Consider the following 23,401-nt stretch of genomic DNA (forward strand, 5'->3'; position numbering starts at 1 on the left):
AAATTCTTTGCATAACTCAGGGGTCTTTTATAGTCATCCACCAAGGGGAGAACAGATAAAAGACAATGGAGAATAAGTCTATTGAAAATGAGTAAGACAGTCCATGTTCCAAAACAGGACAAATCAATCTCAGCGGTGAGCGAGACCCATTGTTTTCAGGATTGGTGTCTATGAGAAACCAGTCTTGGTGCAGCAAACACACCTGCAGGCAACACTTGGCAAACATCCCACTTCAGTCAGGCCAGTGCCCCTGTGTTAGAATTTTAAGGGTCTCAGTCTCAGTCCTTGGGAGGGGGCTTCCCTTACAGTGCTTGTGAGGCAGATGAGGGATCTTCTATGGGGGGATCACCAGAGTTACCCCAGAAAGTTCATCTGGCCAAGAGGTGGGGAAATTCATGGGCCATTGTGATGAGCAGGGATCGTGAAGCAGGTGTAAGTGTACAGAGCAAGCCGCTCCCTGTCAGCCCCTGCTCAAAGCAGTTGTAACGTGGGGGCACAGCAAGCACAGCTGCAAACAATCACTTGGCGAGCATCCACCCCAACCAGGCCAGAACTCCAGCCAGGGTCTTCAGGGTCTTCCTCTCTGTCCTTGTGACGGTCGTGAGGCAAATAAGGGAAACTTTGGACCATCTCTTACAACAGTTTACTTTATCTCTTCCTCAACAATCCCCCCTCTGGGAGATATCTTCTCTTATTGGGCCCTTGAGTGTCACTGCATGACTGATAACAATTTCATCATCTCATTGTGAGATGCTCCGGCCAGAGGGAGGAGCCAAGCATTCCTACCTCGATATAATTTGAGATTTGGAAGAAAAGAGACAGCTTTTTCCCACTGGATTCCCAGAGGAGCAGCTTTCTTTTCCACTGCATTCCCAGAGGAAGTCCAGGCCCATCTACGCCACCACTGGACCTTCAGAGGAAAACTCCACCCTTCTACAGGATCACTGCTTCAACAAAACCCCACCTGTCACTCCAGGAGCACTGCAGCCTCCATTTAATTGGACTGCTACCACCATCCTGACCTTTGGGAAAGACATTCTGTGCTGTCCTTGTGAGCTAGCAAGGCCTCCTGAAGATAAGGAGAAGCCCTATATCTCTCCTGAAGGAAAACCAAGGTCATTACCATGGAGACCAGAGGAAGGAGAGAAAGTTGGGAGATATGGACTCTGGCTGGCTCGCAGAGTGATGTGGCTCCCTGGTCGCCTACGAGGCACTTTGTTTCTCTTTTATGGCCAATGGGTATTGTATATGTGTTAGATGGGTGTAAATATCTGGAAGAACTATAAAAGCTACGTTGGTTTAATAAATTTCTCTCTTGCACCCATTTGATGGAGTCGTGTACTTTTATACTGTGTCATACCCTATAACGACACTGACCCACAGGGTGTCAGGTCATATTCTGACTCTGCCAGTGGGGTTTTTTGTTTGTACTATTGCATTTGTATTTTTAGTTTTCCTAGCAAAGAACTGTTATTCTTATTCCCATATCTTTGCTTGAGAGCTTTTTAATTTCAAAATTATAATAATTCAGAGGGAGGGAGATTACATTTTCCATTTCACAGGAAGCTCCTGCCTTCCTTAGCAGACACCTGTCTTTTCAAACCAGGATGGAATGTCATCCATCTAATGTAGTATGATGGCATCTGGGAAGGTCCTTTGGGTGGGAGATAGGACATTGGCCATGTACCACTGGCACAGAGGGTGAGTTTTTCTCACTTTGTGGGGGGACTTGCCAGTGGTACCGCTTCAGATGTGCCAGTTCAGGGAGGGGATGGAAAAAGCGAATCTGGGAGCATCTCAAGGATAGAGAGGGATGTTTAAAAAGTGGCCTTTGATATCTATGACCACCAGTCTCCAATCATGGGGAAGCATGAAGGGAGACAGAAGACCAGACTGCAATGACTTTGTTAATTTTACAAAGATCATGGAGGAGCGTCCACCTGTCCTTGCCAGGTGTTTTGAGAACAAAGACAGGGGAGTTCCAAGGGCTGTTGGAAGGTACAATGTGTCCCTTGGAGAGCTGCTCCTCCACAAGAAGCTCGAGGGTATGTAATTTCTCTGTTGAGAGGGGCCACTGATCCACCCACGGTGGGGTGTCAGTCTTCCAGGTGATTGTGGGGTGGTGCACTCTGCAGTGGCCCCAAATAGAAATCCCGGGACAGAGATGGAATATCAAGTCAAGCTCCCCACTGGGACAACAGGTCCCTGGCCCACAGGGTGGTGGGTGCCCTGACTACAAATGGCCTGATGGTGGCAGTTTGGCCCTCCAGTCCCTCTATTGTGATAATACGCTCTCTCCTCATGGAGATGGCGGCTCCTCCAATCACTGAGGTGACTCCAGTGACAGGAGTCAGCTCCTGGTTCAGGGGCCATTGAGGTTGTGTAATGATAGTAACGTTGGCCCCTGTGTCCACCATCCCTTGTAGGGAGATGTTATTACCTTTATTCAACTGACTGCACTTTATAAGGGGCTTGTCTTGGCCCATGATTTCAACCCAGAATGCCATTGGGTGCTCTGGGATATTGTCTATGCTTAATGGCAATAAAAAGGCTTGGGCGATCACAGTCTCTCTGTGCAGGAAGTGTGGTGGTTTTGTGCAGCAGAAAGTCACTGTGATTTCGTCACTTGGCCCAACAGTTTGTACTTCCACTATAATATGTATTTCATTTGGTCCATGAATACAATTACCTATTACCAGCACATCCCTCAGGCCCTCTAGGGGTCCATATTTTCTGGTGGGAATACAATAGAAAGCAGAATCATCAAATTGTATAGACAAAGCACTCACCAGTTGGTGTCACGTCCTGACCTGAACTTGCTGGAAAGCCTTGGTGACTCTGGTCTGTTGTTCGGAGTATGAAGAGCTCCACGGGAATTTCCCACGTATTGGACCTCCAGAATAGTGGGGAGGGTACAGTGAAACAGCTTTCCATTTGCTGTCTTCACACGGGGCCACCCTGCAGTCTGTTGGAAGTTTTTTGGCTGATAATGGTGCTGGTGGTGGTGAGCTTACTGGTGATAACAAAACTGAGAACAGTTGTTAGAATGTCTGTTGCAATCCATACAGTGTGATGAATGGCACCTCTTTGGTGGCTGCTGGTCTTTAGGCATTTTGTATTCTGGACAGTCCTTCAAAAAAAAGCCCAGTTCCCCACAATTAAAAGATTTTGCAGCGTCTTGGGATGTTAAAAAGGCCCTCTCCCTTAGAGATTGCCCTTGCCACAGTGTGTTCAGTGGAAGACAATTTGGTGCAGGCCTCGTCCATCTGGTTGATTGTAGGTTCTGGGTCAAAGGGGAGAGTCTTAATATTGTTTTGCACTCATTGTTTGCCTTTGCCAAGGCCATTTTATTTAGCACTTCCTTGGCCTCTGGGCTTTCTATTTGTCACTCAAGTGCAACTTTAAGTCTGTCTACAAATTTCATGAAAATTTCACTTGCCCTTGTTTAATGTTAGTGAAGCTCTGTGTATGTAGGGTGTCATCGAGAGTGAGGAGCAGGGATGTCTTTGCAGCAGTGGTGATGTCACCAAGTGCAGCTTCTTGTAAGTCCTTTGCTTGGTCTTGTGGCTTCTGGAAGTCACCTTCTCTTGCCATTTGTTCAAGGCTTAAATTTGGTTTGTTGGCATCTTTTGAATATGTGTCCGCCAGTGATTTGAGATGCCTTTTTTACTGCCTCTCCCACAGCATGTACTCGACCGAGGTGTGAGACTCTGTCCAAAGTTTCTCTCATCTGCCTCACAATCGTCATTGGGGACCACTGAAGAAAAGACCCTTGTCTGAAGTTTCTGGCCCTGTTGGAGAAAGTTACGTGCCAACGGCTCCAAGACCTGAGCACAGTGCTAAGCTATTGTTCACAGGTGTTGTTTGCTGTATGCTGCACTGAGCCCAATGAAAGAAGAAGGGGGCATCTTGCCTTTTTGCAGCAATAGCCTTGGAAGCTGTCCCACCTCTCGGCCTGGCTGGACTTCTCCTGAGTCTTGGGTGATCCCCCCACAGAAGACCCTCACCTGTTTTACAACCACCATGACAGACAGACTGAGATGTAAGGAGCCTCTCCATCAAAGACCGAGACATGAAACCCCCATGTGGAAAGGCCCCTCTGCTCCTTCCAAGGACTGGCACTGAAACCCCCAGCCCGGGGCAGGTGTGTGGGGGAGGCAAGCTGACCAAAGCGAGATATTTGCCTGCAGGTTGTGACCGCTGGACCAAGAAGACAATGGCTCTCGTTTGCTGCTGAGAACATGGACTACCTGTTACATCTATTCCTTATTGTATCTGTTTCCCCCCTCCCCGGCAATTTCCAATAGAGTTATCCTAATAAAAACCTCTGAGTTAGCGAGAGATTTCAAGATCTCCCCAGACGTGACCTGGTGAACTCCATTGGCTGGACATCAAAGGACTTGGCTGTTCTATGTTTGGTAGCTATATACCTTCCTTTCTCTTCCTCCCTCTTTTCCTTATTTTTCCCTTTTTTCCCCAATTCCTCCCCAATGCATTTGGTTATTCAATAAAGTGCATTTGTTTTGATTATCACTGCAAACCCCCCTGTGCCGTGTCGGTTCTTTGCACCCTGAGATCAAATCCACGAACAATCACGAAACCCGTTCATAAGGATGGATCGTGACACGGGGAGAGTAGGCAATTCATGATATTTTTATTTTCATGCACGACCAAGACACGGTCAGAGAAGGTGGCTTCCAGAAAGTTTTTTAAGAAATGCAACCCCCAACCATATTCCTTAGCCACTTTGCAGAGCTCCTTCAATTCTCCATAGGGGATCGGCTCCCAGGAATTGATTGCAGTCACCCTTCTGCTGTGTTTACATATAATTTGCAAGCCCACAATCTTTTTGGTGAGCTCTGAGCCCTCCCAGTGGCTTCCCTCTGCAGCATGGCCCAGTGATCCTCAGACTCAGGACTGGAATCCGGGTCTGCAGAATCCCTATTTTCATCCTCCGAGGAGGATGGAGGGCACTTGATGACTGCATGGAGCCTCTTGGGGCAGCCAGAATCTGCCTGTTTGTGGGCAGCTGTGGAAGCCAATATGGGCTCCTTCTGGTCGCTGTCATCACCACTTCTGACTCCAGTGTTGTGGGAATGGGAATGGGAGGGACCATCAGGAGAGGAGTCAAGAGAGGAGGGTGTAGGGATGGGGTGTGCACAATGGGGAGGGATTCCCAATAGAGAGGGGAAGTCCCAACATGGACACACTTCCTGACACAGAAGGGAGGGGCAGGGCGCGATTACAGGAATAGCGAAAGTGGGAGGAGGGTCAGAGGCATCATTTTTGGCAGAACAGGGAGGTGACAAAATGGCCATTGCCTTTGTGGGGTCAGCACCATTTTGTGGAGAAAGGGCAGAAAAACTTGGAGAGGGAGAAGACAAGATGGCGGGGCTGGCCACATTCCTGGCACCATCTGGGAGAACAACTGGGGGTAGTAGAACTGGGTATGTGGGCATTGGTAAGAGGGTTAGGAGAGAGCCCAAGGCAGCATGGCCAGTGCTGCCCTGGAGAGGGGACAGAGGACACTGGGAGATGTCAGGGTGATGGCAGCAACCCTGCGCCTGCTGGCAGGATCCATCTCCCGATCCTCCCTGAGGCAGGGAAGAGGGTTTAGGGATGCGAGGGGAGGAACAGGGAGAAGGGGTGTTAAACTGGAGGCCCGAATGTTTCCCCGCATTTTCTACAGACGTAACAATAAGGTCAAAGGATAAAATTTCCCCACTGAAAGATCCCCTTTAACTCAAAGAACATAGAACCTTTTCCCTATATGGTCCCAGAACTCATTAGAATGAATTCCCTCGTAACATCAGGAAAATACTTAAACAATCAATTAATAAAACATTTTAAATCTCCCTTTGAAAAATGAAAATTTTCTCCAACAAGGATTCCTCTAACTTGGGTATAAACTTCCCTGTGTGGGTGGATCAGTTTGGCTCCCATCCCCACACTTTCTCCCAACATCCAAGAGGAAAAGAAGGCAAAGGAAAGACAAAAAAGGGTGACCCCCAAATATAGTACTCACATGACAGTGGGTCAACAAAACCTCTCCAGGTTGTCCGTCAGCTTCAACCGATCTTCTCGCCTCAAGAAGGTTGCTGGTCGCCTGTGCGATTCCCCCAATAAAACTTAGGAGTCTCCTCTGGGAATTGGCTGCTCCGAACATGGCTTAACTTCAGTAGCCAAAAAGCTACTGAAGACACCTCCAGGAATGCTCCGAACAGGTCCCTGTTCAGGCTGCCAGCTGTCACAAGCCACAAACCCATTGGTGGTGGAGCGAGAGGCAGCGGAGCCGTGACCTTCCAGAAGTGTCTCCAGTAATGAAGCCACTCGGTGGCACAGGCACACACACACACACACACACGATCACTGCAGTACACACTTCTCTTGTAGAATCACCAACGACAAAGAAATGGGAAGGGTCTTTGTACGGACGCCAGAGAAGGAGGTTTATTCCAGCTACGCACAAAGGAGTTCAGGGACAAAGACAAAAAGAACAGTGGAGGGTGCGGGTTTAAATACAGGGGACAAGGGGGGGTGGAGCAGAGCATCAGGGCCAATGGGCTGAGGGCTCAGGGCAGTACAGAGGAGAGACAAGGGGTGGCAACCAATAGGGTAAAGAGGGTGGGACACTGAGGCAATATGGGGCCAATGGATAAGCAGGGAAGGGAGAACATTCAAGGACATAAATATAAGGAAAAAGGGAGGGAGAGGCCAACAGTCCAACCAGGGAGGTAGAACTGGGTACATTTGCATATACAACAAAGCATCCTGGAAGAGGGTCTGCTCAATTGCCCTGAACAGGGGAGATTTCTCCAACTTGGGGTCTGTCTGTCTGTCCAAAGGCCTATAATGGCCTTTGTTCTGTAGGCCCACCGGCCTCCACAGACGCTCAGTGGAAAAAGGGGTTAGAAGCTTTGTTTGTGAAATTTGTGGGACATGCAAACCTGAATATTGCAGCCCTCATGATTGACCACCTGGCCGGAGAAGGAAGCCACTCAGACCCTGTTGGGCAAACCCACATTCCTAGTGAGGCCCTTGAGGGTATTACTGAAGCTGTGCATAGCACAGTTTTAAAGGTTCCTGATGCTGTGAGCCCCCCAAAAAGTATTTACTTATGCAAAGCAAGGACTGGCAGAGCCTTATATGCAATTCAATGGCTGCTTGAAACAAGCTCTTAAAAGACAAATTGAGAATGACATTGCCAGAGAGGTGTTGCTTTCAAAATTAGCTGCTGAAAATGCTAATGAGAATTGTAAAAAACTTCTGAAGTCCTTGTCTAAGGAGGACCCCACCCTGCTGTAAATGATAGAGGCATGTAACCACCTGTGTGCCTTCAGCATTGGGCAACCGTTAGTAATGAACCTTACTGGGGGGGCTGGTATAGCAAATGCCTTTGTGTGGAAGGGGCCAACAGCAGGCCTGTTAGCTAAAGGAGTGAGAAGAAAGGTAAGAAGCAAGAAGTTGATAAGGATTCTCTCCAAGGCTGTAACTAAGGAGACCAAGAAAAGTAAGGAATTGAAGAAAGATAGGAGAACTTTGCAGCTGGATGAAGTATTTTTAGAAAGTCAGTTGAAGTCACTGTAACTTATCCCTAATGCTTTTATGTTGATTTATTGTGGCCAGTAGTTAGGGTAGAAGAAATATAAACAATTAGAAAGGGTATAAAAGGTCAGCCATGTTCAATAATAAAGAGTTGCCATCTGAGACTGCTTGTGGTCTCTGCCTTGTGTCATGACTGCCTTGACAGCAACATCTGGTAACCCTGATGTGATTCAACACCCTTAAGAACATACTTGATCTGGACCCAAACGGGGTCCTTGCGACTGGCAAATGTGACTCACTGGGACGTAGTGGGGGAGGCAGCGTTGGTGCAGCTGAGAATGGCAGGTGGAAGCCACAGGGAAGCCCAGACCTGATTTTCTCCTATCAAGACACCTGGAAGTAGGTGAGCCACCAACTAATAATAATGGGAAATAATTTATCTAATGAAGAAGAGACTGTTTTGGCTACATGGAAAGTTTTGTTAAGAAATAAGGGAATTAATACTTCAGACTATGCCCTTCGTAGTATATTGCTGTGAGCTAAATCACAGGATTTTGGCACTGATCCTGACACAGCATTTAGTGTTAAAGCATGGGAAAAAGTCAGGGACAGACTGTGGGAAGTCATCTGAGTGGGAGATAAAACTGTTGTTGATCTAGCTGTTACCTGGGGATCGCTTTTTGAGGCATTAAAGGAATGGAAAACAGAGCGAGAAGAAACAGAGCAGGACGCAGATGAAGAATCAGTGTTGATAACAGAAATTGACAAGGGGGATGAGGCAGAGGGGGCCTCTGATGGGGAACTTGGTGAATCTATCCTTGAAGAAGGTGCAGGTGCCATGCAAGTTACCAGGCAGGCTACCAAAGCTTCCAGGAAAGCTGCCAGAGCTTCTGGGCTGGATGCCAAAGCTTCTGGGACAGCTGCTAAAACTTCTGGGCAAACTGCCATAGTATCTCCTTCTCAGACTCAATTTAAGTCACAGCTGCGCAGCAGCTCCTCATGGTGCCTGTATACACCACACCACTGCACCAGGTAGCTGAAATGTCTTTAGCAGAGAGAGAAACCCAGCCGTCTGCCCCCCTGTTTCCCTCTGCTCTAGCCCAGCCATCTGCCCCCTCGCTCCCCTCTGAGCTGCATGAACAATCTGCAAGGTCGTATCCTCCGTTACCTGACAGTGACAGCGACAGCGAATCAAGTGATGAGTCGCCCGCAGTAACATCTAAGTTGGGGCAGGGAACTGTTGACAGTTCACCTTCTAATAGCTCCAGCCTTATTGCCCCATGGACTTTGCCCCCATGTCAAGTAACTGGGCTTCCTCAACAGCCTCAGGAATTTTGGGAATTTGTTAGGAAGAAAGCAGCTGAAGAAAAGAATTGGAACATGATAGAAAGGTTAGGTGCTCCAAGAGTACCTCAGGAGAACAGTGCTAATGCAAATGTTGCCTGTGATAACCCTATGGCTTTTCCAGGTTTTAAAGCAGCTCCTGGAACAGGGCAGGATGACAGTCATCACGTCTTTGTCTGGAAGGTTGTGCAAAATCTCCAATCGAAAGTGGCTCAGTATAGTATTAATTCCTCAGATGTAATGCAATTAATATGTGTAATTAATGCAGTTATGCTTGCACGTTATGACATCATGCATATTGCTACTATTTCATTCCAGCCAGTACAATACGGTGTAGTTTAAGAAATTTGGAGGCGAGTGGCTGAGCAGACAGCTGTAACAAATATGCAGTTGCCTCAACACGACCCTCATCATGCTGTGGGTGTTGATGCCCTACTGGGCACTGGGCCTTTTGCTAGCCCAGATTCACAGGCAAGGTGGGATCCTTCAATTTTGGCACAAGCTCAGCAAATTGGCACGAGTGCTTTAATTAAATCAATGGAAATGGCAGCTCCAAAACAGAGATATGATACTATACAACAAGAGATGAGAGAACCATTTTTGCAATTTGTGGAAGAGCTTGCTGCAGCCATTGAAAAACAGGTAGATGATGAATCTTTGCGACACAAATTCTGTATACATTTGGCTAAAGAAAATGCAAACTCAGGCTGCAGAAAGATTATTGACACTTTACCTGGAGAACCCACATTGCCTGAAATGATTACTCCTTGCTCAAAAGTTGGTTCAGTAGAGCATAAAATAGCAGCTCTTGCTGCAGTTCTAAGACCTTCATCGAAATGCTATAATTGTGGACAGCAAGGGCACGTAAGGGCACAGTGTAATACCCAGAAAATAACATTTAAATCAAATGCAAGCAGCAACGTTATGTGCAACCATTGTGCTAAATTTGGGCACTATGCTAAACAATGCAGGAGTAAATATCGTGCAAATGGTCAGCTGTTGCAGGGAAACAGGAAGAGGAGCGCAAATGGGCATGTGGGAAAACAAATACCCCAAGAACCACAGCAGCAAATATGGGCCTCCCCAGCACTGCAAAGCTAAACATTTGTGAACAATACTCAGGGGCAACAAGTGGGTCTGCAGGGATTGATATACCCACCGCTGACACAGTAACCATTCTGACAAAAGAAATGTGCAAAGTGCCCCTCGATGCCTATGGTCCAATAGGATGGGGATTGAGTGCGTTTTTGATGGGAAGATCAAGAACTACACTTAGAGGTATTCATGTGCATTTAGGACTTATTGATGCTAATTATTTAGGACAGATTCATGCTATGGTACCCATTTATGACCCTCCTGTCACTATTCAGAAAGGAACTTGCATTGCTCAAATTGTACCTTTTGTGAGTTCTGTTCTGAATACAGTGGACTGAAGTCGTGGCACAGGAAGTTTTGGATCAACAGGGGTACCTCAAGTGTTCTGGGCTCAGAAAGTTACGGAGAACCATCCAGAAAAGACATGCATCCTCACTGCCAGTGGATGTCATCCAGGAACCATATCAGTAACAGCCTTGATTGATACTGGATCAGATGTCACAATACTCTCGTGACTTTGCTGGCCTCAATCGTGGCCTCTCACTCATGCAAGTTTTGGACTTCTGGGGTTGGGTGGTGCTACAACAGGTGGCCTGTCAGCCATTGTAATTAATGTGAAACATCCTGATGGCCAACAAGCTAACATCAGACCCTATGTTGCCGATGCTCCTCAAAGTTTGTGGGGACGACATTGTTTATCTCAATGGGGTGTCAAAATTACTACGGATTTTTAATGGGGGCCACTGTGATGCAGGGGAATGAACGTCCAATTGTAGCCTTGATATGCTTGACAGATAAACCTGTCTGGGTTGACCAGTGGCCCCTTACTAGCGAAAAGCTTACTGCCCTGCAAGAACTAGTCACAGAACAATTGCAAGCAGGAAATATTGAAATATTCCTGGAATACCCCTGTTTTTGTAATAAAAAAGAAATCGGGAAAATGGAGACTTTTACATGATTTACGGCAGATAAATGCTGTAATGGCAACAATGGGAGCTTTACAACCAGGCCTTCCTACACCTACAATGATTCCACAGGAATGGCAAATAGTTGTCATTGATCTGAAAGATTGTTTCTTCACTATTCCATTGGCTGAGCAAGACAAAGAAAAATTTGCTTTTACTCTGCCTTCCATAATCATGCTGAACCCTGAACCCAATAAAAGATATCAATGGAGGCTACTTCCCCAAGACATGAAAAATTCGCCAACTATTTGTCAATGGTTTGTGGCACAGGTCTTGTCAAAAGTGCAGGAGCAATTTAATAACTGCTACTGTTATCATTACATGGATGATATCTTGTTGGCATCTGATAACAAACAACAGTTATCAGCTCTTAAACAATGTGCTGTGACAAATTTGAAAGCTTTTGGTCTGATCATTGCCCCAGAGAAAGTGCAGGAACACATGCCTTGGAAATACTGGTATGTTAGTGACTAGCACTCAAGTTATGCCTCAACCTGTGAAGTTAGACATTGATGTTAAAACTGCTACTGATGTACAGAAATTGGTTGGTTTAATAGGTTGGATTAGATCATATTTAGGCATAACTAATCATCAGATGCAACTATTGCATGATTTGCTGTCAGGCACCACCTCCTCTACTGATGAGAGGCAACTGACCCCAGCAGCAAAGACCCTAGAAGAAATTGAATTAGCCTTAGCACACACATTTGTTAACAGATTAGATACCTATGTTGGTGTTCAAGTGTTTATTTTGAAGGACCATGAAATAACATGTGGAATACCGTGTCAATGAAGTGATAACTGGGAAGATCAACTGCGTATTCTGGAATGGATATTTTTATCTTTCAATAAAGATAACAAAACAGTAAAACCTCTTGCTGCTCTAAAAGAGAGACAAACTCACCAAGTCCCTCTGTGGGCTGTAGCTCAGCTCACTCAGTCCCTTATCAGTCCCTCCAGTGCTGGAAATGCCGCGGCCCAGGCCCGGCCCGGTGGGCCACAGGTGTGAGCTGCCCGTGCTCTTCTGGTGTTCAGGCCAGAGCAGGTTTAAACAGGTCCAAAGAAAAGGGAAAAAAACACCACAGTTCAGGAACTTGTTTGGTTCAGCTAGCTAAAACTAACTAAAAGCAAAGGAGAGCTCTGTCCCGCTGTCTGTCCATCCGCAGACAACACAGTCCCAGAGCAGGAATGTGGAAGAGCGAGTGCAGTTTCTGAAAACAAACTGCATGCTGCTTCTCTACCCCTTCACTCTCAGGACAGGTCTTGAAGGTCAAAACTTATTATTCAGCATAAACAGAACAGACTGGGGATACAAGCACCAAATAGTCAACCCAGAATATACCTCAGGGACCATTCAGTACTCCTTGATGTCACCAGAAGATAGGATTGAATGCAAAAGATTTTATGGGGTTGAAATTCGACAAATCTGCTCTTCCCAAGGAATTCCCATTGTTGGCCTGCGTCCTGATGGATGTTCCTGCCTCTGGGTTTATCTAGGTATCCTCAGAGAACCAGGAAGATGTGGAGCCCCCCAGCCAGATGCCTTCCAACTTTCATCACCAGGACCACGGATCATCAGGGCTCTGCCCAACGGGGGTCACTGGGGACAATCCCATGTGGATCCTCTCATGGAGGATGGAGCTGGAGCAGCGCACAAAGCTCTTCCCACACTCGGGGCACTCACAGGGCTTCCCTTAGTGGCGCCTCCGTTGGTGTCGGGTGAAAGTTGAGCTCAATGAGAATCTCATCCCACACTCCCCACACTCGTAGGGCCTCTCCCCGGTGTGGATGCACCGGTGCAGGGTGAAGGTGGAGTTTTGCTTGAAGCCCTTCCCACAGTCAGGGCAGCGGAAGGGCCTCTCCTCTGTGTGAATCCACTCATGTTTGAGAAGATCGGAGCTCCTGTGAAACCTCTTCCCACATTGGGGACACTTGTAGGGCTTCTCCCCAGTGTGGGTGCGCTGGTGTTTTCTCAGGTCAAAGTGCCACCCATAGCTCTTCCCACATTCCAAGCAGGTGTAGGGCCGTTCCCCTGTGTGGACCACCTGGTGCCGAATCAATGCCGAGCTTCCTCTGAAGCTCCTCCCACATTCCCCACACTTGTAGGGCTTTTCCCCAGTGTGGATCTTCTGGTGTTCCGTCAGCTGGCACTTGATGCTGAAGCTCTTCCCACACTCCCCACACTCATGGGGTTGTTCCCCAGTGTGGATCCTCTCATGTTTCCTCAGGCCAGAGCTGTATCTAAAGCTCTTCCCACATTCCACACACTCATAGGGCTTTCCCCCAGTGTGGATCCTGTGGTGTTGCATCAGGCTCCCCTTCTGGCAGAAGCTCATCCCACATTCCCCACACTCATAAGGCTGGTCTCCAGTGTGGATCATCTTGTGTTGCATCAGCTGGCCCCTCTGCCTGAAGCTCTTCCCACATTCCCCACACTCAAAGGGCTTTTCCCCAGTGTGGATCCTCTGGTGTTGCATCAGGACAGAGTTGTGGCTGAAGCTCTTCCCACATTCCTCACACTCAAAGGGCCTCTCCCCAGTGTGGATCACCTGGTGCTGCCTCAGGCTGGAGCTCCAGCTGAAACGCTTCCCACATGCCCCACACTCATAGGGCTGCTCCCCAGTGTGGATCACCTGGTGCTGGATCAGATCTAAGCTCCGACTAAAACCCTTCCCACATTCCAAGCACTTGTGGGGCTTCTCCCTGCCATGAGGCTTCTCCACCAGCTCTGAGCTCTGGCTGGATCTCCAGCCGCCTTCCTGGCTCAGGGGGGCTCTTTCCTCCCTGCAGCTCCCTGGGCTGGGTTTGCAGCCCCTCCTCGTGCGCTATTTCCAGGGCTTTTCCTCCTCCTCCATCCAGACACGTCCTAGGAATGAAAAATCCTGGTTTGGAGAAAAAAACAAGATGAGAGTGCCTTGGACTGGGAGTTCCTCCTTGCCCAAGTTCATCTCATTAGGTCATTGGGCATCTTGTGTCTCTAAGAACCTCCAAAACACCACAATTCAGCACAAAAGTCCTCCAAACATCAAGACACAGATCAATAACTTCCCAAACATCAAGATTCAGCAAAAGCCCCCTCCAAATATAAAGATTCAGCCCCCACAAAAAAACAAAGCACCAACATTTAGCCCAAGAAAGCTCAGAAACACCAGGATTCACCCCCGGGAAAATCGTGGATCCCAATCCCCTGTCACCTGCTGCATGTGGGGGGGGCAACGCTCCTGGGGCTGGGGTCAGAGGCTGCAGATACAGGGAGAGGTGGAACCTTGTGCTGCATCCTCTTCCTGTTCCTCCTCCGGTGTCCCCACTCTTCCTCACACTCCTCTTCCTCCTGCTATTCCTCCTTCTCCTGCACAATCCCACCTTCTCCTCCCACGTGCATCGTTTGACCCTTTTGTTCCTCAACCCTGCTTCTCCTTCCCTTCTCCTCCTGCCCCAGGCCCAGCACCCGCTGCCGGCTCCCTCTTGCCCCCAGACCCACAGCATCCCACGGCAGGGGCAGGGATGGAGCTGGGGCAGGTCGGGCTGGGGCAGCGCTGGGCTCTCGGCCGCTCCCGCCCGCACTCGGTCCCACTGCAGCCGCTCCCGCCAGGACAGCGCAGGGGGGCCCGGCCTTGGCGCTGCCCCACTCCCACCTCCCCAAATTCCCCTCGCATTTGGAGAACAGGGCATGGATGGTGTTGGTGTGCTGCAAAGGGACTGGGTGAGGGGGAGTGTGCAGCAATATGCTTAAGGCAAAAAGCTGCAGAAGGAATCTTTGTGGGAAGGAAAAGGATGATGGAAAAGAGAAGGAAGAGAAAAATACTGAGGACTGGGATGTTTTTCAGCAGGGTCTTATCCTCAACATTTGCCGCCTGATCATTTGTATCCCCGGTTTCCAGGAGAGGAAAACAAGGAGGTCAGGGTTTCAGGGGGTTTCTCTGTGGGGGGCAGCGGCAGCAGCGGGCGCAGAGGTGCGGGACCGGGAGCACGGGCTGGGGGCCTGGGGGGAGCTGCGGGGCCGGGCCGGGGCTGTGGGGCAGCCGGGGCTCAGCGCCGGGCGCTGCCTGACCCCACCAGCCCCGGGCAGGGCCGGCAGTGGCCCCCGGCCCCCAGGAGGCTGCGGGACGCCCCGGCCGCTGCCCGGCCCCGTGGAGCTGCCGGCCCTGCCCGCCGGGGGGCGCCTTTGGACACTGCGGCAGGACAGGGACCGGCTCTGGGATACGGGCTGGGGAGGGCACCCTGAGCACAGGGAGGAGGAGCAAGGAACATCTGGGAAATACAGATTGTACATGGAAGGATCCAGATTTTCTTCTAAGGATTTGGTTTGGGTCCTTGGAGAAATGAATGATTTTGCAGAAAACTTAGCAGCTGTCAGAAGGTTAGGGTTAGGGTTGAGTTGCTGATGAGAGCTGATTGCTGGGTGCTCGGGACCTCTGTTTTTTTGGGAGTTTTCCCGGGAGCGGGGGAGGGGGGGGACGGGGGAAGGGTGCAGAGATGCCGGAGGATTCAGGCTGGGGGTAGGGGCTGGGCGCAGTTGCTGGCCCTCTCTCAGTTTTCTGTCCCTCTCTCAGGTTTTTGGAGGAAGGCAATTGGAGCCGCTGCTCTTAGGCTGCTCTTTCCACTGCTGCTGACAGAGCCCGTGTGAAAAATGTCTATGATTGGCTTTTCACAAACATTAAAATGAGTATTATACATGTTATGTTAGGAAGTTATGCTGTAACAATTTTTTTAAGTAGTGTGTTAAATGTAGTTTTAGGTTATAACATAATGTTAAAATAGAAACTATGTATGTGGGATAGTTTTTTAAAAAAGGAATGAGGACTCACACCAGATAGCAGCCACAGGACACCTAAATCTTTCAGAGAAGAATATTTTATTGCTCAATTATCAGAAGAAATGAACTTGTTCCTGCCTTGCTCAGCCCTGAAGATGCCATCAGGATGAAGAGGAAGAAGCTGACACTGACCAGACAGAATCCTTTGTTGGAATGGAATTTATGTATCACGTATGAGATGTACAAATATGCAATGGGCTATGGTTTTTCACAGTTAATCCTCTATTAACGTGTGTCCTGTTTTGGGCTTACTTTGCCCAGGAAAAGGTACCCGAGCCGTTTGTAACTCTTTGTTTCCATTGTCTTGTATTGTCCTAAATCCTAATTGTCCAAATTTTTATTACTCTAATTGTATTACTATTTTTATAACCATTTTATTACTATTAAACCTTAAAAATTTTAAAAACAAGTGATTGGCGTTTTTCACAATTATGGTAGCAGAGGATGGTTACCAACACCTCGCTGCCGGTGCTTCAGGAGAGTCAGAGTGGGGAAGGTGCCCCCTGCCCTCTTCGGCAGCCTCGCTCTGTTTGCCCTGGGGTGACCGACAGACACAGGTTATGGTGGACAAAAGGAGACAATAAAACAAAGACAAGGGAAAAAGGGTCCCTACAACCGCGCGGTAATTGGCCCCCTAAGAGTAGTAATGTGCGCGAAGAACTCGGGAAGGAAAAGGGATTGGTAAGTATTTCTCAGGGGGGATGAATGTGAGTGAATGAGAGGCGGGCTGGTTGTGCCAGACCTGCCAAGTGAGTGCTGGAGTCTCCCATGCTGCGTTTCTGACTTTCCGCGGTAAGTGGCCAGTAAAGAGACAAAGTGAATGTTAAAAGGAGTGAGAGAATCCCCCGGGGTAACTGGGACTGGGTCTCAGAGAGGGGCTGGACCCCTCGGAGGAAGGGAGCAGAGGAGTTTCCTAGCCCAATCCACTAGCAAATGGGACAAAAGGGGCTCCTAAAAACCTGCTGGGTTGAGGGATAAGAGTGCCCAAGAGCATCCAGAATTGAAACCTGTTGGGCTGAGGGATTAATATTCCAAGAGCATTCAGGGTTAAGCAAAATTCTGCCGGATTGAGAATATGCTCAAGAGCATCTGGGATTGGACAACACAGGTGGATTGAGAAATAAAAAAATGCCCAAGTGTTGGGGAAGATGAAACAGGAAAGCCTTATAAATATGATTGTCTGGCAAAAGATTTCGAGAATATAGAAACTATAAGCAAGATTGAAATGAAAGCAAGCTTTGAGATACCTCAGTTAGTGAACAACTGGAAAACAATGGTGTGGCCCAACTGAAGGTAATCCCCTTTTAATGAAACAATTCCCTCTGCTTGCAGACAGATCCAAGGGTCAGAGCAGATCCTGCCAGCTTGGCAGAAGGGGTCCAAAGAGGAGTTTTTACGGTTTAAAATGTAACACAGTGTGGTAATGTAATGATTCTTATAGGCTGTGTGTAAATGCTATAGGACGTGCATCTTGTACTAGATTGGCTAGTGAGAAATAGAATATTCGACACAAAAGAAGATTTATTGTGTTGTAATGGGAACCTTACTCTCTTACGCTTTTGCTCTCTTACGTTTTACTCTCTCAACCTCTCATCCTCTCTACCCCTCTCTTCTCTCGGGCCTGCTCCGAGCTGTGCCTGGCAGCTCCAAGCAGGGCCCTGCACCCGGGCCCTTTGCAATAAACCGCAAGTTCCAGGGCCTGGCTGCAGAGATCTCTCGTCTCCGTCCATCCCGACCGTCCTACCCCCCAACGCTCCTACACCCAAGAGCATCTGGGGTTGGCCAACACAGCTGGGTTGAGGAAAATCCAAGAGCACCGGGACTGGCCAGAAACACCTAAACTTGTAATAGGTGATGTGAATGTAAAAGGTACCTTATTGTTGTCTTGTTTGTGTGTGAGAGAGAGTCACACACAAAATCAGCCTCAGCTTCCTGGGCAGGTGGGAAGGGGGGGCTGTGGAAAGAGGTGTGTGTGACCCACAAATAAGCTGGGCTGGCACAGAGCCTGCCCTGGGACTTTGCTGTTGCCAACACCCAGCCAGGACATCGGCTCCTGCCTAAGGAGTGCAAAGCAGCACCACTGGTGGCCAAGGGGCCCATGCCAAGTGTCCCTGAGGCCAGAAACAGCCGCCAGCACAGCTGAACACGGGGGGACCCCTCAGCCTGGCCTCAGGGGCTCTGAAGCCCCGGAGATTTCCACTTCCCGCCTGCAGCAGGACCATGGGAGCCCCCACTGAGCCTGCCCTGAAGGCAACGCAGCAGCAGCCAGGGCTCCACAGCGGGCCAAGCCCCTGGGCCTGCCCACAGATCCTCTGCTCAAACCCTCGGAAATCCTGGCCACCCTCCTCTGGCACCTCCAGCCACTGCGGCCAAGCCTTGCTGCCACTGCTGCAGCTTCAGCGCTGGCTGGGCCTGCACTGCCACAGCTGCTGGGGAGCACCACGGCACAATTCCACTCTGGGGCTCACTCACACTCACACTCTGGGCTGCCTAGAATAAGATTACACCATGAGAATGTTTTTTCTAAATAATCCTACTTTCATATTGTCAGTTAGGTTTGGGGGTGAGAATCAGTTTTTATTCTCTGCAGAAGAAGTAGAAAATATCGTTATTGCTTTGGATTCTTTTTCAGTGTGTTTTTGCCTGGCTGGTGGAGATGGCAAAATTTTGGTCCGCGTTTTCTGGTGTTTACCTCCAGGCTGCGTTTAGAAGAGCTTTAAAGGTGACCCTTTAACTCACAAACCGTTAATAGAACACTCTTCAAAAAAAACCCCAAAAATTAAAAATACCCCAAACCCTGGCTTTTGGGGTGGGGCGCATATGAGTCATGCTCTGGAAGAGAAGCTTCATTCCAGGCAGCCTGCAGAGGAGCTTTAGAAATGCAAATGAACACTGCTGGGCAAAGCCTGGACAATGTACCTGGGTCTCTTGCCTGGGGCAGGAATTGGGCTCATTCCCTCTGCCCCTCAGCCCAAGCTCTGCCTGCTTGCACTGATGGAATTTGCACAGCTCAAGGCAGAGCCCAGGGTGAGGATATCTGACCCTGCAACAGAAACAGGTGAAGCTGCACAGGGAAACAGCAAATGAAGAATGTTGGGAAAACTTCACTATAAATAAATGGGGGGGAATCATCCCTCTGCCCACTCCAACATGTGCTGTCACTGTCAGTGTTATATAGGGTGCATTAGAGCACTGAAATGTTCTTGCTACCACAAGTTCAGGGAAATAAGTTGGGAATCCAAGTATTTCATGATTTAAGTAGAGAAAAGCAGTCAATTGATGCAGTCCTTGCTGGAGAGCGCAGCCAAAAATGGAGAAAAGATGAACGGCCAGCAGAACAAATCCTATAACACCATGGACCAGCCCCTGGGAACCCAAACCAATTCATGTCAGGAGCCACAGAACCTATTTCTCATTTCAATGGCATCATTAGATTACAAGCTGCCCTGGGAATAACCAACCAGACAGCTCCAGCTCCTGACCTTCCTGCTGACCAATCCACTGAAATGAGGAACACAACACCTCACCATTGGATGGGATCAGATTACCTTTTAGCCGAAAAAAGAGGAGTTTGTGGAAAATGAAATAACTCAAACTCTATTTGCCAATCTGTTGTTGGCAAATAGATGACAAAGGAAAAGTGGTGGGAAAAAAACCCAAGAGAAACAAGAAAGCAGCTCATGTACCAGTCCAAACGTGGAAAGGATGGGAATGCCGGAGACAGGGAATGGGGCCGTGCTCACTTCATGCCCCGGGGCTTCTCCCTCTGCTCAGGGACAGGAGTTGTTCCCCTGCTGCACCCTGGGCTCTCTCCCACCGGAGACTTCTCCAGGAACTTCTCCAAGCTGAGTCCATCCCATGGGGCACAGCCCCCCTCCAAGTGCTGCAGCGTGGGTCACTGTGCCCCGGGGTCAGTCCTGCCAGGACAGGCTGCTCCAGCGGGGCCCCTCTGGCCACGGGGTCACAGCCTCCTCTCAGGCATCCCCGTGCTCCAGCGTGGCTGCTCCGGGGGCTGCAGGGGGATCTCTGCATCCCCATGGATCTGCAGGGGGATCTCTGCATCCCCATGGATCTCTGCATCTGGCACCGCCGGTTTTGGAGGCACCAGGAATAGGCTGAGCTCTGCCTGAAGCTCTTCTCACATTCCCCACACCCTTCCGGGCACAGGGAAGCTTTTACCTCCTCACAGCTCCCCAGGCTGGGTTGGCAGCCCCTCCTCATGTGGGATCTCTGGGGCTTTTCCTCCCCATTGGATTCCTGCGCCGTGGAGCCGTTCCAAATGGCCTCTTCCACGAGGTTCTGTGGCAGGGATTTATTCTCCCTGGTTTCTGTCCACAGCTCAGTGCGTGAGGGAGGAAGGACAAGGAGAGGAAGAGACAGGGAGAAGGGAAAAGGAAAAGGCAGGAGGAGAGGAAGGAGATGGGAAAGGAACATAGATGGACGTAGGACAGAATGAGGAGAAGAAGGAGGGTGGACAAGGAGAAGATGGGATTTGCCTCCATGCCAGAGGGAAGGGGAAGGAGATCCCCCCCAGTCCATCCCTGGCAGGATGGCGTTGGCAGTGAGGCTGTCCTGCAGCAATGCTGGGCTGGGAGATGGAGCAGCAGGGAAGGGAAAGGGGCAGTGATTCCTCCTGTCCTGCCTGGCTGTCCCAGTCTGGAGCGTCCTGGCGCTGCCGAGGCCCTTGGAGCGTCCGGCACTCAGGAGCCCGGAGCTCACGGCTGCTTTATAAAGCTGACAAAGTCGGCAGGATGAGTCTGTGTATGCTCTGCAGCAAACTGGGTTTATTGGTACAGGAACAGGGGACAGGTAAGGTTCATCTACAACCGGCAACTGTTCATGCACTTTAACAATGACGTGGGTGAGTACAAGGACCGGGAGAGATCCCTCAGCAAATCCCGCACGGGCACAACAGACCCGGCCTGGGCACATGGAGGGAATTTATTACCAACCAAATCACAGCAGCACAAGGAGAAGGGAAAGAAATCTCTCCAGCACCTTCCCCTTACCCAACGGGGATCACCCAGAACAGGGGTCACCAGGGCTCTGCCCAACGGGGATCACTGGGGATCATCCAGCACAGATCCTCCCATGGGGGATGGAGCTGGAGCAGCGCACGAAGCTCTTCCCACACTCGGGACACTCGCAGGGCCTCTCCCTGGTGTGCAAGTGCTGGTGAGTGACGACCTCTGAATCCTGCGGCTGCGCTGATTGCAAGAGACCCGGCTGCTCACAGCCCAGCACGCAGTCTGGGTGCTTGCCCGACTCGGAGTCGGGTCCGCACCTGTGGGTCACAGCCTCACAAGAGAGCGATAGCCACGAAGCGCGCAGAGACGAAGAGAGGACTCAGGCAGTGAAGGGAGAAACGTTGGATTTATTGACCAACAAATGGGAGAACTGAGGGAAGCTACAGGGAGCAAGGTAGGGGGAAGCTGCCTGAGCGAGGAGCAACTGGGATGTAACAACTTATAAAGGCAGGGGGTGGGGATGGGTGTAAACTTCCAACAACAAATCCGGACACAGAAACTTGGATACATACTAAAAGTGACAGAACAGGTTAACAAATCAAGGAAAAATTGAGGAGGGGCCCCAGCCCCTGACCAATCACCCGACGCCTTGGAGAGAAGAGCCTAGAAGAAGAGGATGGGTCGCCGGGTGACGGACAAGGGGACTGGGGAGGGGAAAACTTGGATACATGAAAGAAACCATAGCAACACAGGAGGGGCGAAAGGATTGACATAAAACTGCTCGAAGCAGGGGAATTCCAAGACAAAACCATTAATACTTAGGATGGGGGGGCTGGAGTGAACCAAGAACAAGACACCACATCTCCCCCTTTTTTGTTTAAAAAGAAGAGGGGAGAGCGGAGGGACAAACTCTTTCAATTGAACAGTCTTTGGGATAAACTTAAAACAACTCAGTCTCTGAGGGGAGCTGCTCCGGGAGCACTTCCTTCTGAGGCGTTGGGGTCGTCGGAGGGATAGCTGTCTTCTGAGTGGAAAGAGTTTTCTTCCCATGAGTTTTCTTCAGGAAAATTGCTTGCTTGTTGTAGATGTAAGACTTCTGGGGTTTCAAGTAATTTGGCAACAAGCCTCTTGAAGCAGCCCCAAAGAATTGCCCCTGAGATCAAAATAATGATTAAAGTAAAACAAACATAAACGACGGATTTCAAGACTGACCCGACCCAGCCCGACAGCCCCCACCCTGAAAACAAGTCTCCTAGCCAGTCTGCAGTCTGTTGCTTGATGTTAGAAAGGAGGCCACGCATCTTGTCAATGGCGACTCTTGCATCTTCGGCTCGGGAGGACAGGTTCATGCAGCAAAGGCCTTCGAATTCCTCGCATTTATGATTGTGAAGCAACAATAGAAAATCTATTGCTGCTCTATTCTGCAAGGTCGCCTGCCGTGTCATTTTCTCATCATATAGGAGGTCGGAAAGGGCGGCTGAGGTAAAATTGGCTTGTTTCTCCACCCAACACTCTAGGCGGGCCAATTCGCCTAGAGACTTTGCGATAGACACCCACGGCAAAAAGAGGGTGAGTGCTACGATTTTTGGCTTAGCCCAATGCTCAACGACTGAGTCACAGTCTGGGTCAAGATCTTTTAGGTCTCTTTTTGCGCGGGCCGAATCAGAGGTCGAATTCAGGCTGAGACTCTTGTTTCTCCAATCATAAATTTGAGTAATGTTGGGGGTCAACAGCGACAGCCGACCAAATGCGCAAGGGCCTCCTATGTGGTGAGAGGGGATGCCTGCCCAAGCTCGGTCTCCGCAAATGAAAAAAATGCCCCGGGGGAGGGCCATCGGCTTCCCGCCCGGGGTGGAAGAGAGTGGAACCTTAATGGGTTTCTTGCACCACCGGGCGGCCTGATACCTAGGATCGGACGGGTTCAGGACCGTGTACCCTTTCTCTCCAGGACGGGGGGTAAATCGAAACTGAATGCAAACAGGGGCAGCTGCGGAGCCGAGCAAATGGAGCTCTTGGGGTTCGGAGTCTAAAGGGACAAGGCCTCGGACTCCGTCTCTCCAGGCGCTCCAGAAGGTTGCGATAGCTTCGCGGGTGGTGGACAACGAAAAGGCATAATTAAAAGGAGGGGGTAACTCTGAGGGGGGGAGAGGGATCCCCACAAGGCAAGACGACATCGGGTCCTTTGCTGCGCCGGTGTCTACGCAGAGGTGATCTTGTCCTAGGGCCTCAGCAAGAGTTCGCCAGACGTTTGCCTTGGGCTGGGGGACGATCCACGCGTTGATGGCAAGCTGCGTGGACCACAGGGTGGTGGTAAACAGGAGAAGGCCGGTCAGGGTTGGTGCCATGTCTAAACGAAACTGAAAAATACAGTGTTAGAAACATCAGGAACTCAAGGGTCGGACAGATCTGCATTGAACAGGCAGCAAATTTCTGGGATAACATGAGGAAAGTCAGGGGGCCTCTTCTTCCGCCTCCAGTGAGCGACTTGGACTTGGCTGACGGTTGCCTTGTGCTTCGTTCCTTTGGGTACATAAGGCCGTACCCATTTTGAGGGGACCCACTTCGGGCCTGAGGGAGTGGAAACGCAAGCGTAACCTCTCCCCCAGGTCACAAGATCAAATGGTCCCTCCGTCTTCCAGGTCTCCGGATCCTTGACGAGGACCGGAGGC

General features: G+C 49.8%; 1 protein-coding gene and 1 pseudogene across 2 annotated transcripts in view; one reads left to right on the forward strand and one right to left on the reverse strand.

The window, feature by feature from the left end:
- LOC143695956 (uncharacterized) overlaps positions 1–23,401 on the forward strand; it is a 758,734-nt pseudogene that overhangs the window by 694,035 nt on the left and 41,298 nt on the right. The gene's annotated exons all lie outside the window — the stretch shown is intronic.
- LOC129131986 (uncharacterized) overlaps positions 1–23,401 on the reverse strand; it is a 150,508-nt gene that overhangs the window by 49,604 nt on the left and 77,503 nt on the right. The window contains exon 4 of the mRNA XM_077191123.1: positions 12,714–13,526. Coding sequence (XP_077047238.1) covers positions 12,714–13,526 — 813 coding nt within the window. The remainder of the gene's footprint in view (positions 1–12,713; positions 13,527–23,401) is intronic.

The sequence above is a fragment of the Agelaius phoeniceus genome, chromosome 27 (assembly GCF_051311805.1).
Source record: "Agelaius phoeniceus isolate bAgePho1 chromosome 27, bAgePho1.hap1, whole genome shotgun sequence".
Classification (NCBI taxonomy): Eukaryota; Metazoa; Chordata; class Aves; order Passeriformes; family Icteridae; genus Agelaius; species Agelaius phoeniceus.